The sequence below is a fragment of the Trichoplusia ni genome, assembly GCF_003590095.1.
Source record: "Trichoplusia ni isolate ovarian cell line Hi5 chromosome 17 unlocalized genomic scaffold, tn1 tig00001913_group16, whole genome shotgun sequence".
NCBI classification, from domain to species: Eukaryota; Metazoa; Arthropoda; class Insecta; order Lepidoptera; family Noctuidae; genus Trichoplusia; species Trichoplusia ni.
The window spans coordinates 766-12,776 of record NW_020799761.1 but is presented as its reverse complement, the minus strand read 5'-3'; the positions used below and the strand labels follow the sequence as shown (position 1 = coordinate 12,776).

Here is a 12,011-nt window from a genome sequence, read left to right as displayed (position 1 = left end):
ATAAACAAAAACACATGATCGGAAGAACTTTTTAGTGTTATTCACATTATTGTTTTTCGCTAAGAGAATTAAAGGAATAAACAGATAAAAATTCTATCATTTACGGTAATGAAAGGTCCGAAATTCTGTCCTGAATTCTTGGGACTACGATTGCATTGATATCCCTTCCACCCTTTATGTAATGATATTTCTAATCAAGTTCAGAAAAATGCAAGAATCGAAAATACTGTGCCTCTATCAACTATTGGAGCAGGAGTGTTGCTATTGAGAAAGGAAGATGACACTACGTCTTGTGTATCGCTGTCTTGCTTACTCATATCAATAGTCCTTTAAAAGCGCACTGAACTGTGATGGTTCTCAAAATATATGGCGTCTACAAGAATAAAATTATATTGAAATCTTCAAAAGTAAAAATTATATATTTTTTTGTGTGGGGTAATTGTAAAATAAATTTCTGTGTATTGACTGTTAAGTCTCAACAGGCAAAATTAAATAACCAATGAATAAAAGGTTCACTAATTTTGGTCATATTTACTCTCTTAAAAGTATTATGACCACGCAACATTAAAACTTGCCATTCTTTTAATTTAACCAAACTTAATTCTTCGATAAGTGGCATTTTTAAAAGCTGTATAATGATTGAAATCGCTCAAATGTACGTTAAAGTCGCACATCACGTGACATTCGGTTTAAAAATACGTTTTAAAAACTTCACTAAATTTATACAAGTGTTGATTAGAACGGCTTGTAGTTTCATTTCAATACATTTGAGTGGTTACATCAAAAATACCTTTTAAAAATGTAACTTATTCGCAAATTGATAAACCGTTTTTTTCTATTCGGTATATACTCTTCAATTGTTTATAAATTTGTGTAGAAATTTTGTATTTTATATTTGTTTTGTTATTTGTTATATGTGTTTGTATGAAAGACGAATTTTTGGTCGCATTTAATTTATTTTGTCTCTGAATACTTTTTCTTAAATTATTTGAGAATAAATTTGTTTTGTTTGTACAAGAAATGCGATGATAGTATGTATAAAGGCAATGCAAGCGTCCTTTTCATTCGGAATTTAGTCTTCAAAGTGTTGTTAAAACCTTTATTGAGTGTATATGACGGTAGTAGTTAAAAACAGACATAGAGAGGACTGGATGTCTGTGTTGCCTAAAAAAAGGTCTTGTTAAAAAAATCTTAAGGAAAAATTGAAATTTTGGTTTTCGTATCAAGATTTTTTTTGTCTATAAATGTAATTATACCAAATAAATTTTAATCGGTTTTCTAAAATGCTAATTGTTATATCAGTTTTTTGGAAAGGTTCAAAATTATATTTGTAATATACTATTTTTTATATATGTACTGGTTATCAAAATTAACGTTTATCTTTGCTTGTTGAAAACATATATTTGTATTATGTTGCTAGCTTTTGGACTTAAAATTCAGTTTGACTAAACTTTTTTTATGAAATTGAAAAATGATTTATGTTTTGATTACAAGCAAAGACAAGTGTGTTTAAATTAGCTTGAATACAGATCAATGTTGCCAGATTACAAATTGGTAGTGTTGCCATTTTATTTCGATTGTTCTCTTTAATTCTGTCCATAGTAATTGTAAATTTATCTAGTATGTATGGAGGTTCTGTGGTTCGTAAATATACTGTATGTAACATGATAATGAATTTTATTTATTTATCCTTTATCGAACTATTTTACAACCTTTTAGTTGTCACCTGTCCCTTTGTCTGTAATCAAATCTTGCAAGTTAAAGACCCGCTTCTCGGTTTCTGATTGAGATGACATTTTGCCTGCATGTGTATAATGTGTGACAAGGCAGAACTAATACGAATTGAAGATGATTTCATGCTGGAGCCGGAAACTACACTATAGAATGATACAACCCCATCCAGTTTACGCATTTTTTGTCTTGACAATTACTTTGGTCCCAAAGCAAGAATACAGTCTGATAGGGTAGTATTGGTTTTAAAATTTTGATTAGAACAATGTATAATCCTTCTTTCCTAATATTAAATCCAACTGCATCAAAATGGTGTCATGAGTTTAGGAGCTTCAATCAAACAGACACAAATATTAATACCTGATACACTTATTAAAGAAAACACCAGTTATAGTTTAATTATTTAATGGCCGTATAAATACAAAAATAATCTTAATAAGAAAACATTAATAAAATAATATATTTATCTAAATACATAATGTTCTCTAAGATGTATAAGATATACCTATCGAAATAATTCATTTAGGTAAGGAAAACCTTAGGTCCTGAAAATAATATTAAATCTAGATTTATTCCATCTATTTTAGTAAATCAACTAATTTTTTACATTCAAGTCCAAATCTATGCTTTTAAAGTTCTATCAAAGATCTTAAAATCAATATTGCAGTTGTGAAAGAGACGGCATGAGATTCCCCGTCTCGCTTCCACGCCTCCAACAAGATTGATTTATTAAAACCCTTTGAGAAAAAGTGAAAAATGACAACCATATCAAGTCACTTTCAAAAGCCTTTCTTTTGAAGTTGGTAATAAAACAATATGTTTGAAATTAAGATTCCTTTATCCTAATTCAATATTATTTTCGTATAAACAATCTAAAAAAGTAAAATGAAATAGTGAAAGTCAGTTTTTGAGCTATCTTCTAAGGAACGGATCTCTGTCGCGGGTGCTTATCAAATAAATACTTATTTTTCAAGTTATATTATGTTAAAATATGGCAATTCTCTGATAGTTTTTAATAATTCTGTAATAAATGGATGCTGAAAATGATTGAATAAAGCGAACAATCTATGAAAAGCCATGTTTTTAACAAAGAATTAATAATTGTAGATTCCAGTTTATAGGCAGTTTATTGCTGCGGCTATGGCTTTTGCTTACGGCCTCGCCCACATAAATGTCTGTAAAGGCTGCAAAATGTAGCCTACCAACATTTTATCCATATCGGTGCAGCATTTTTAGCGTAAAGAGGTAACAAACGCACAGACTTAGCATTCGCAATAGAAACAGGGCTATCATCTTCAAAATCTACCGTAAGCGTAACTTTCCCAGATTCTAAAAAGTTATTAATATGTTTTTTTGAGCATAAATTTTCGGATTCTAATTAGTTGTTAATATTTTTTTGATAATATCAGTTAACCTGATATTAAATTGGTTATTTCTGTGATTGTTTCCATATCTTTCTAATAGATGGCGCTGAAAGTAGTTTGGCTCAAGTGACTGGCATGACCACTTCCTTAGTCATTTATCTTTGCGAAGTAATGTATACTGTAGACATATTAAATTATAAATATTCAACATATTTGGTAATTTCAATTGAATATTCCAATTTAACTTACAATTCAATAATTGTCAATTTGAAATAGGTTATGATTATGGTCGTATGGTTATCTAATACTAATTATTCTTAGTTAAAAGCGTTTATCAAAAATATTCAGTTTAAATTTAATTCGCTTTATACGTAGTAATTAATATTTCACGCGTTTAAATTACATATTTTAGTCGTAAACGCAATTAAGTATAACATAATTTAGTATCTGTACAAAATAAACTTAGTAGGTTCAAGAAAACAATTTAAACGGCAGTAGTATATTTTTCTTTGGGGTGGCAAAGAAGAATTATGTTTTGCAGTCTAATGTTTCTATAGTACCTATAATATTAAAGCTTTTATAAGTACAGAAACGTATTAAATACTTTTTAATAAGAACGAATTCATAGATACCCATAGCCATAATTAAATTACATATCGTCCAGTTAACAATGGCTGATTCTCTCGAGTATCACCCAAATATGTATTGATTAATGGAGTCTTCTTCCTCAACTATGTTGGGGTCGGCTTCCAGTCTAACCGGATTCAGCTAAGTACCGGTGTTTTACAAGGAGCGACTGCCTATCTGACCTCCTAAACCCAGTTACCTGGGCAACACGATATCTTTTTGGCTTCTGATTACAAGAAATAACCGTTAAAGATGTACATATGTCACACGAGTACAGTCTACCGTGCATTCAAACATTGAGAAACTCGTTATGACAGCGATATGGTCACCCATCGTTTGACCGACCACGTTAAGCGTGACTTGACCCGTGAGCGTGCGAATTGTGAGGGTGTTACTTAGCCACGAGCACTCATTGCTTGATAAGTGAAATAAGAATGCACATTAAAGCCTGAAGCTATTTCGATTGCAATAAATTACTTGCGTAAGTTAATGTTTCAGTCTAAATTTGTTGTTTTGACGACCCTGTCGCCTTCGGCTGGGAAACAAGTAGTCTAAGAGCCTGCACCCAGCCGGGAAGGCCAGGCGCAGTATTATGATAAAGATTTCAAATATAATTCTGTATCAAACTTAAAACTGGATCGCAAAACAACATCCGAATATTATAAATTAATAAATACCAATCTCTATCTTCAATATAAGATAGATTGGTATATTTTTAAATAGATGAAAATATCTATTGCATGGTGTTTTTGTATATTATTATGATTGCTTCAATGAATTCAAGTAATTGATTCGTTGTATTCAATAGATTGTTCCGCGAGTCAAATGATTGGTACGTGATATTCAATCAATTGATTCGTTGTATTCAATTGATTGATTCGCTACTATCAATTAAAGTTTGTTAATGTCTAATAGTACATTTTTGGATGCTTTTTCGTAGGGTACTCTGGTTTCCCAGTAAATGGGGGTAGTCCGAATATTTCAGGTTTGAATTCCAGGAGAGTCTTGATGATGAGGGTCGCTTTTTTAGAAAACTCCGGTGCAAGATGTCTAGGTGGTGTCATGACGACCTGAAAATTAAATCTTTCTAAACCGACACGCGAAATGGTGCTATAAGTTTGTCTATCTGACTGTTAGTCTGTGGCATCATAACTCTCAAACCGATTGAGGAATTGGGGTATAAAAAACTATACATTTTTAATATATATTTATTTTATCTTGTTAATTCTTGATTTTACGGTTAAGTAGTTGATTCGCCCGAATTTAACTTGCCCGAATCGTTCGAATCTGCATCTCAATATAGAAAGTAGGGAATCGACGACTAACCCGATTTTACAACCGGATGATGTAATTGTCAATTAATGCGACGAGTTTCCTGACAGTTAAGACCTTATGTAGTTTATTATACACGGTGATTTTTTAGTCGTCTTACAAAAGCAGCCCAGTTCATGTATCCGACGTAAAATACCCCTAGTCGCGATTATTATTTATTTGTCATCAACTAAGATAATAAGTACGAAGAAAATTAAACAATACTCTTAAAAATAATAAAAACGCCGCCGCCCGCGCCCCTCACCATTGTTACAAGGCTCGGACCGCGCTCGCAACAGAGCTGTGTTTCTAAAAAACTACAAATTGCATCATAATATTGAATAAAAATTGCATTTTTTTTTCAAATCTCATAAATACCTATTTTTTTTTATCATGAACGTGTTCTAGTTATTGGATACATGAACTGGGCTGCTTTTGTAAGACGACTAACAAATCACGGTGTATACCTGCATTCCGGCGGAGGAAGCTGCTTCTAACCCGACGGTCGAATCTTCGAAGACCAGACACTGAAATATAGAGTAGGTAAATCAAAACCCTTTCATTGCATATCTATATTATTAATTAGGGGAGAATGAGAGAGAAAGTTTATAAGGAATAGTGTGGTGACAGATAGAAAGATACGTTATCTATTCCCGTGTTAAGGAATTCAATCCTTGTGTCGCAGGGGTTTTGCGAACTCAGCCAGACTCAGGCCAAGCATTCCTGATTCTCGCAAATGCTTGTCCTACATGGGAATCGAACCCGCGATACATTGCGCACAGTGGGTTTGGCTTTTTGACCTCAACCACTCAACTATCCGACATCCGTGCAGTCATATTGGTCTTTATTTAGCGAACTCTAACGAGTATTGTTTTACGACTCATAAGTTAGTCATCAAAAACTGTCTAGTTGTCATGACGTTACAGAAATATGGATAAAAAATTGTGCAATAGTTGAAAAATGTGGACCCATACAAGTCACAACCATTTGCGAAAAGTAATCTTATTGTCTAATCAATAAAGAGTAAGCAGTTTTTATATTAACATTGAATGTGAATGACTGAGTGATTCATACTGAGGATTCTAAACGAATTCGCAAGGTGTTTTTAATGGTTTCCCAGTAAGGTTATTCCCCAGTTACGAGTTTAATCCTTGTGTCGCGGGGGGTTTCACAAACATTCAAGTCACATGCACAAAGACACCCAGACTCAGAACAAGTATTCGTAGATCACACAAACAACTATCTCAAGCAAGGATCGAACTAGCGACACGTCGAGCACATTGAGTTTCGATGTTCTCACTTCCTCAACCAACTAGGCCTAATACAAAAACTCCAAGCGTTTAAAAATCTGCAATTAAGTAAACAAAAATAACACAATGGAGAAATTTGTACCTAGTCTCCACCCTAACTAAACGCACCAATCTCTACCAACCAATCTATGTGGGTCAATAACCGCCAGTTCAAAATAATCCATTGTAAGCTCGTGTAATGGCGGACGAGGATTACCTTTGCGGGTTTCGGTTTGTCCGGGAACAGGGAGGCGGCGTACAGGTAGATGTCGGGGAAGGGCTTGCCCCGGTCCACGCCGGGATCCGTAGCACATACCTTGGAAAACAGCCTGATGAGTATACTTAAGAAAAGCGCGCATGCATGGAACCGTTCTATTAGTATGAGGATTAAGGGGATGGTATGTGAGTGTGGGTTTTTAGGTATGTTTGTGATGCCTTCACTGTTAAACGGCTGGACCGATTTTGATGAAATTTGGTATGGGGGTAGATATAGGCTACTTTTTATCGCTTTAGTTGAACACTATAACTTGTCCTCCAAATGGCTGAGGTGTCCGGAAACGACATGGGTCAGGACAGAATGAAAGGAAATCATTTTTTTCTGCAAGTCGGATAATATATATCTTCACTTGAACATGTCGTTTTTTAAAATACCTTTAAGACTACACTGATAATAAATTACGAAACAAACTGGTCTTAATTTATCCGTGTACCAAGTTCATAGTTTTTACGTGAAAGAGGGCCAAACATCCATGCATACAAACTTACGCGTTTATAATACACAGCTTTTGACTTCGCTATTTGCACATATACACTTATAACTTAATTTACCCAATGGTGGAACATTCCGAAGAGTTTGGGTCTGGCAGCCGCGTGCAGCCGCACCGCCCGCCGCGAGGAGTTGGTGGCCAGCGCCAGCGGGATCCCGGTGTCGTGGAGGTGGGTCAGGAGGCGCTCCGCACCTGAAGATAGATGTATAGGGTACTTGGCAAAAATAATCTGTGTAATCCGTCAGAGAGAGTTTGAGCTAAAACATCACTTGCTAGTAAAAAAACGTGGTAAGTGACGTGACGTCAAAATAAAAATACGTGAGGTGGACGTGATTTCCAAAAAAAACATTGGCTACGCGTTTGTTATTTTATCTTGTAACAAAAAATTACGGGGATACAGTGATTAAAAATCTCGTGTGACGTCACTTACCAGTACGTTTCGTATTAATAGCAAGTGATGTTTTTAGCGCAAACTACAAAACTTTTTATCTTCCTTACCTTTTAATGATGACATAAAATGAAAAATACATATTCAATATTTTTTGGAAATCTGTCTGACGGACTATACAGATTTATGTTATTAGCTCTAGTCAAATACCCTATTGTAGAGTTCTGCAGTCGGGTCATGTGTAAGGACTACTAGATAGGGTAACAACAACGCGACAGCGACGTTTTTTGAGAATTATGTTTGTAAGGACAAGAAAACACACAAGCTTTAATTTAGGTACACCTGTCCCTTTGTCTGTAATCAAATCTTGCAAGTTAAAGACCCACTTCCCGGATTCCGATTGAGCTGGATGCAATATTTATGATGACAAGACTTTATCTGATGCTGAAGGTTGAGGGTGGCCAAAGAAACTCCAGCACAAAATGAAACAGATCCCTTTAACTGTTAAGATGAACTTGATTCGTATTTAAGAATATTTGTTTTACTTTAAAAGACTCCCTTACTAATGAGTTTATTCACACACATCATTTGAGAGTGTCTTTGTGTATGTGAATTGAACAAGCATTCGTGGATCACAAAAATGACACAAGATTGATCCACGCGTAGAATCTAACACTCATTTGTGTGATCCAGGAATACTTGTCCTGAGTCCGAGTGCCTTTGTGCATGTGACTTGAATGTTTTTGAAAATCATCGCGACGCACGGGAGTCTTTTTTTCCTTGCCATCTACCTAATACCACAGTCCCTGAATAAGTATACGCGGTGATTTTTAGTCGTCTTACAAAAGCAGCCCAGTTCATGTATCCGACGTAAAATACCCCTAGGCGCGATTATTCTTTTTTTATCATCAACTAAGATAATAACTACGAAGAAAATTAAACAAGAGAAATCTGAAATATACTCTTAAAAATGATAAAAACGCCACCCTCCGCGCCCCTCACCATTGTTACAAGGCTCGGACCGCGCTCGCAACAGAGCTGTGTTTCTAAAAAACTACGAATTACATCATAATATTGAATAAAAATTGCATTTTTTTTATTCAAATCTCATAAATACCTATTTTTTATCACGAACGTGTTCTAGTCATTGGATACATGAACTGGGCTGCTTTTGTAAGACGACTAAAAAATCACGGTGTATAATAATGAACTAAAGTTTAAATACTCACCTGCTTGTAAAGGTGCCTTTGGGAGCGTCCTCTCTGACAGTTCGATCATCTCACATTCCAACTGATTAGGCGATATCCCAAGTTGTAATTCTTTGACCACATTGCGGCATATTTCACTGTCAGTCGAGCCATAGTTCTAAAAAAATATTTAAATTGATCAAAATTGGAATGATCCTATTATGTATAAAGATTCCGTTGCGTTTCCACCTGCTGGTGGCTGGCCCACAAGCTGGGGTTATTAACAACTTCGGTAATGGCGCCCCACCGTGGGGCAGCTCACAAGCGTGGTGACCAATGCTCGTTCTCTGTATGAGAGGCCTGCAGTGGGACAGTTACAGGCTGGTGTCATAAGTGTTATGCATTATAAGACATACCCGTTTCTCTAATTCCTTTGTATACCTTTTTCCATATTTCGCACAGACGTCTTTTAACATTTTATGGTATGTTACCTCGGAATCTGCAAAGAAATTAAATCTTATTTTCGTTTTATAGTATCATAAGGTGGAGTTATCTTTTTCATCTCGTTTTACTAGCAAATAATTATGGGAATAGCCCATCTAGTTTCGACTCACTCGCCGGCCGTCGCGTCACCTCATAATTAGGACTCCGGTTGGGTCCAAAACTAGTCGGGCGATACCGAAAAATCGGTATTAAATAAATTATTCTGTCAGTTTGAATCTAGTTTTCTTATCTTCTCCGAGTTTTCACCGGCTTCCAGTTTCACTACATTCAGCTGAAAACCGTGTTTACCGACCATTGTAAAGATACACGCTTAAAAGCTTTTTAAGTGTGTGTTGCGTCACGTCAGAGGTCTTCAAACGGTTGAAACTCTGACACCAGGTTGTACATCAACCATACGATAAGAAGGACATTGGATAGCAAAGAACTAATTGCACGTACAATTACTTTCCTCCTCTCCTACACCTTAGTTCTTCCCAATCATCATCGGCCTAGCCTTTTCCCAACTATCTTGGGGTCGGCTACCAGTCCAACCGGTTTCAGCTGAGTACCTGTGTTTTACAAGGAGCGACTACCTATCTGACCTTCTCAACCCTAGGCAACACGACACCCCTTGGTTAGACTGGCTGTCAGACTTTTTCAAGCTTCTGACTGCCTGTAACGACTGTCAAAGATGTAGGAATAACAGCCGTTAGTTCTTTCCAATAAAGTTCAAAATTGTAACTACTTAATTTTAACAACTTGATACATTATGGAGGGACTAAAATATGAATGTATTAAAAAAAACTCACTGAGAATAGTTCCATCTAGATCAAACAGACAGTGCGTGACCCTCTGAAAACGTTTTGCGCAATACCCTCTCGGGAAACCAGAGTATGGTTTGTATTGCGCTTCGAGAAACGTACGCGAAAAAAACGTAACATCATAGCTACTGACTTTTCCTATTTTTGTTATTTTTTTTTCAACATTTACTCTGTAGATTTTTGCCACCGCTTTTTGAAGGTACTTGAATTTGATAGCTGTCAGTTTGGGAAAAAGTAAATTGCGGTGAGGTTCTATTACTGAATTTTTATTTGTATTCCATCGACGGGCCTGTTGGTCTAGTGGTTAGTGACCCTGACTGCTATACCGGAGGTCGTGGGTTCGATTGCCACCCAGGACAAATGTTTGTGTGATTAGCATGATCATTTGTTCTGGTGTCTGGGTGTAATTTATCTATAATATGTATGTATGTATTTAGAAATATATAGGTAAGTTTATCAGTTATCTGGTTACCATAACACAAGCTCTGCTTAGCTTGGGATCAGATAACCGTGTGTGAGTTGTCCCAGGATATATTATATTATATTCATCCCTCACCTTTTTCCGACTATGTTGGGGTCGGCTTCCAGTCTTACCGGATGCAGGTAGATACCAGTGTTTTACTAGGAGCGATTGTCTATCTGACCTCCTCAACCAAGTTACCTGGGTAACACGATACTCCTTACTTAGACTGGTCGTAAGACTGGAGCTTCTAATTACCTGTAACGATTGAGTCAAACAAAGTCGACAAAGATCTATGAGTAACAGCCGGGATCCACAATTTAACGTGCCTTCCGAAACACGGAATTTGCATTTGCATTTCATTATCAAACATTATTTTTGAGAAGCTCTTGACTACAGTGTAACTGCACAAGTTGATCGATCACAGTTTAAGCTCTGCTTGATACAGTCGGTCCATAGATGGGTGACCTTCTGTGTCACAACATGTTTCGGAAGTCACGTTTAAATTGCGAGTCACCAAATGATTTTATAACTGTAACAACTGTTGAATCTTGATTTTTTGTTACAGTGACTACAGAAATACATCATGTGTGGATATTTCACCTGTCTTGCTATCACGATTCATCAGATACATCGGGACGGACTTCCAAGTTCCTGGTGACGGATGGAAGAGCCAGTAGTGTACTTGTAATAGGGTTCCCTTTTTACCCAAAAAAACATTAATTGGAGACCATAAATTATTCTGCCCTACTAATTAGATAACTCATTCACAATTTGCCAAAATTTACCTGAACTACAGACCAAACCAAAGTACCTTGTCACAGTAAACGCCGATGACGTCCTTTTTTCGAAAAAAAAAAACATCATTAAAAAACAGCTCGCTATGGAAAGGTACGGACAACTCACGTCACCAAGATGGCCGCCAAGTCTGACGATTGGATTGGAGTAGAACTGAGGAGTGACTGGTTAAAAAATCCAGTGACTTTTTTGACCTCGTCAACAGTAGTCGATGCCGATGCAACTGTCAAGAATAAATATTTATATTATGTTAATATAAGATACTGCAGAGTTGAGTGGTATAGGTCACCATGGTAATGGATGTGAACCTGGGTTCAATCCCCGGCAGGAAAGAGTTTGTTTGTGTGCTTGTTTTGAGTCTGGGTGCCTTACTTAATCCTGGTAATATTATAAACGCGAAAGTTTGTATGTATGGATGTTCGTTGCTCTTTCACGCAAAAACTAATTAACGGATTTGGCCGTAACATGGTACAGAGATAGTTTTTAACACAGGATATCCTGATATTATGTAACTGTGGGATCATTTTCGATTTATAGCGGGCGGGCCCGCGAGGAATAGCAAGTATTTGAATATTTGTAAAGCGCTCCTTGACATTAGAAGTGGGTGTCGATTTTTCGAGGCTTCCGGCGACTGGGACCGCAATAAACTAGGACCGTAGTCCCAGTCGCCGGATCCGTAAAAAATAAATATTTTTCTCACCACTCCTAAATCTCTCTGAAAGACCACTCTTAAATGATAACTAAAATTAAGTATGTCACACGTAAATATACAGTCAAACGAAAAA

General features: G+C 36.2%; 1 protein-coding gene across 1 annotated transcript; it reads right to left on the bottom strand.

Moving 5' to 3' along the window:
• Positions 1–4,251: 4,251 nt before the first annotated feature.
• Positions 4,252–11,449, bottom strand: LOC113506476 (pseudouridine-5'-phosphatase-like; the record flags this gene model as incomplete). Its single annotated transcript, XM_026889318.1, has 8 exons — positions 4,252–4,792; positions 5,501–5,560; positions 6,540–6,638; positions 7,151–7,281; positions 8,707–8,842; positions 9,081–9,163; positions 9,957–10,231; positions 11,335–11,449. Coding segments are annotated over 8 exons (1,061 nt in total), but the record flags the coding sequence as incomplete, so codon positions are not given.
• Between the last annotated feature and the right edge of the window lie 562 nt (positions 11,450–12,011).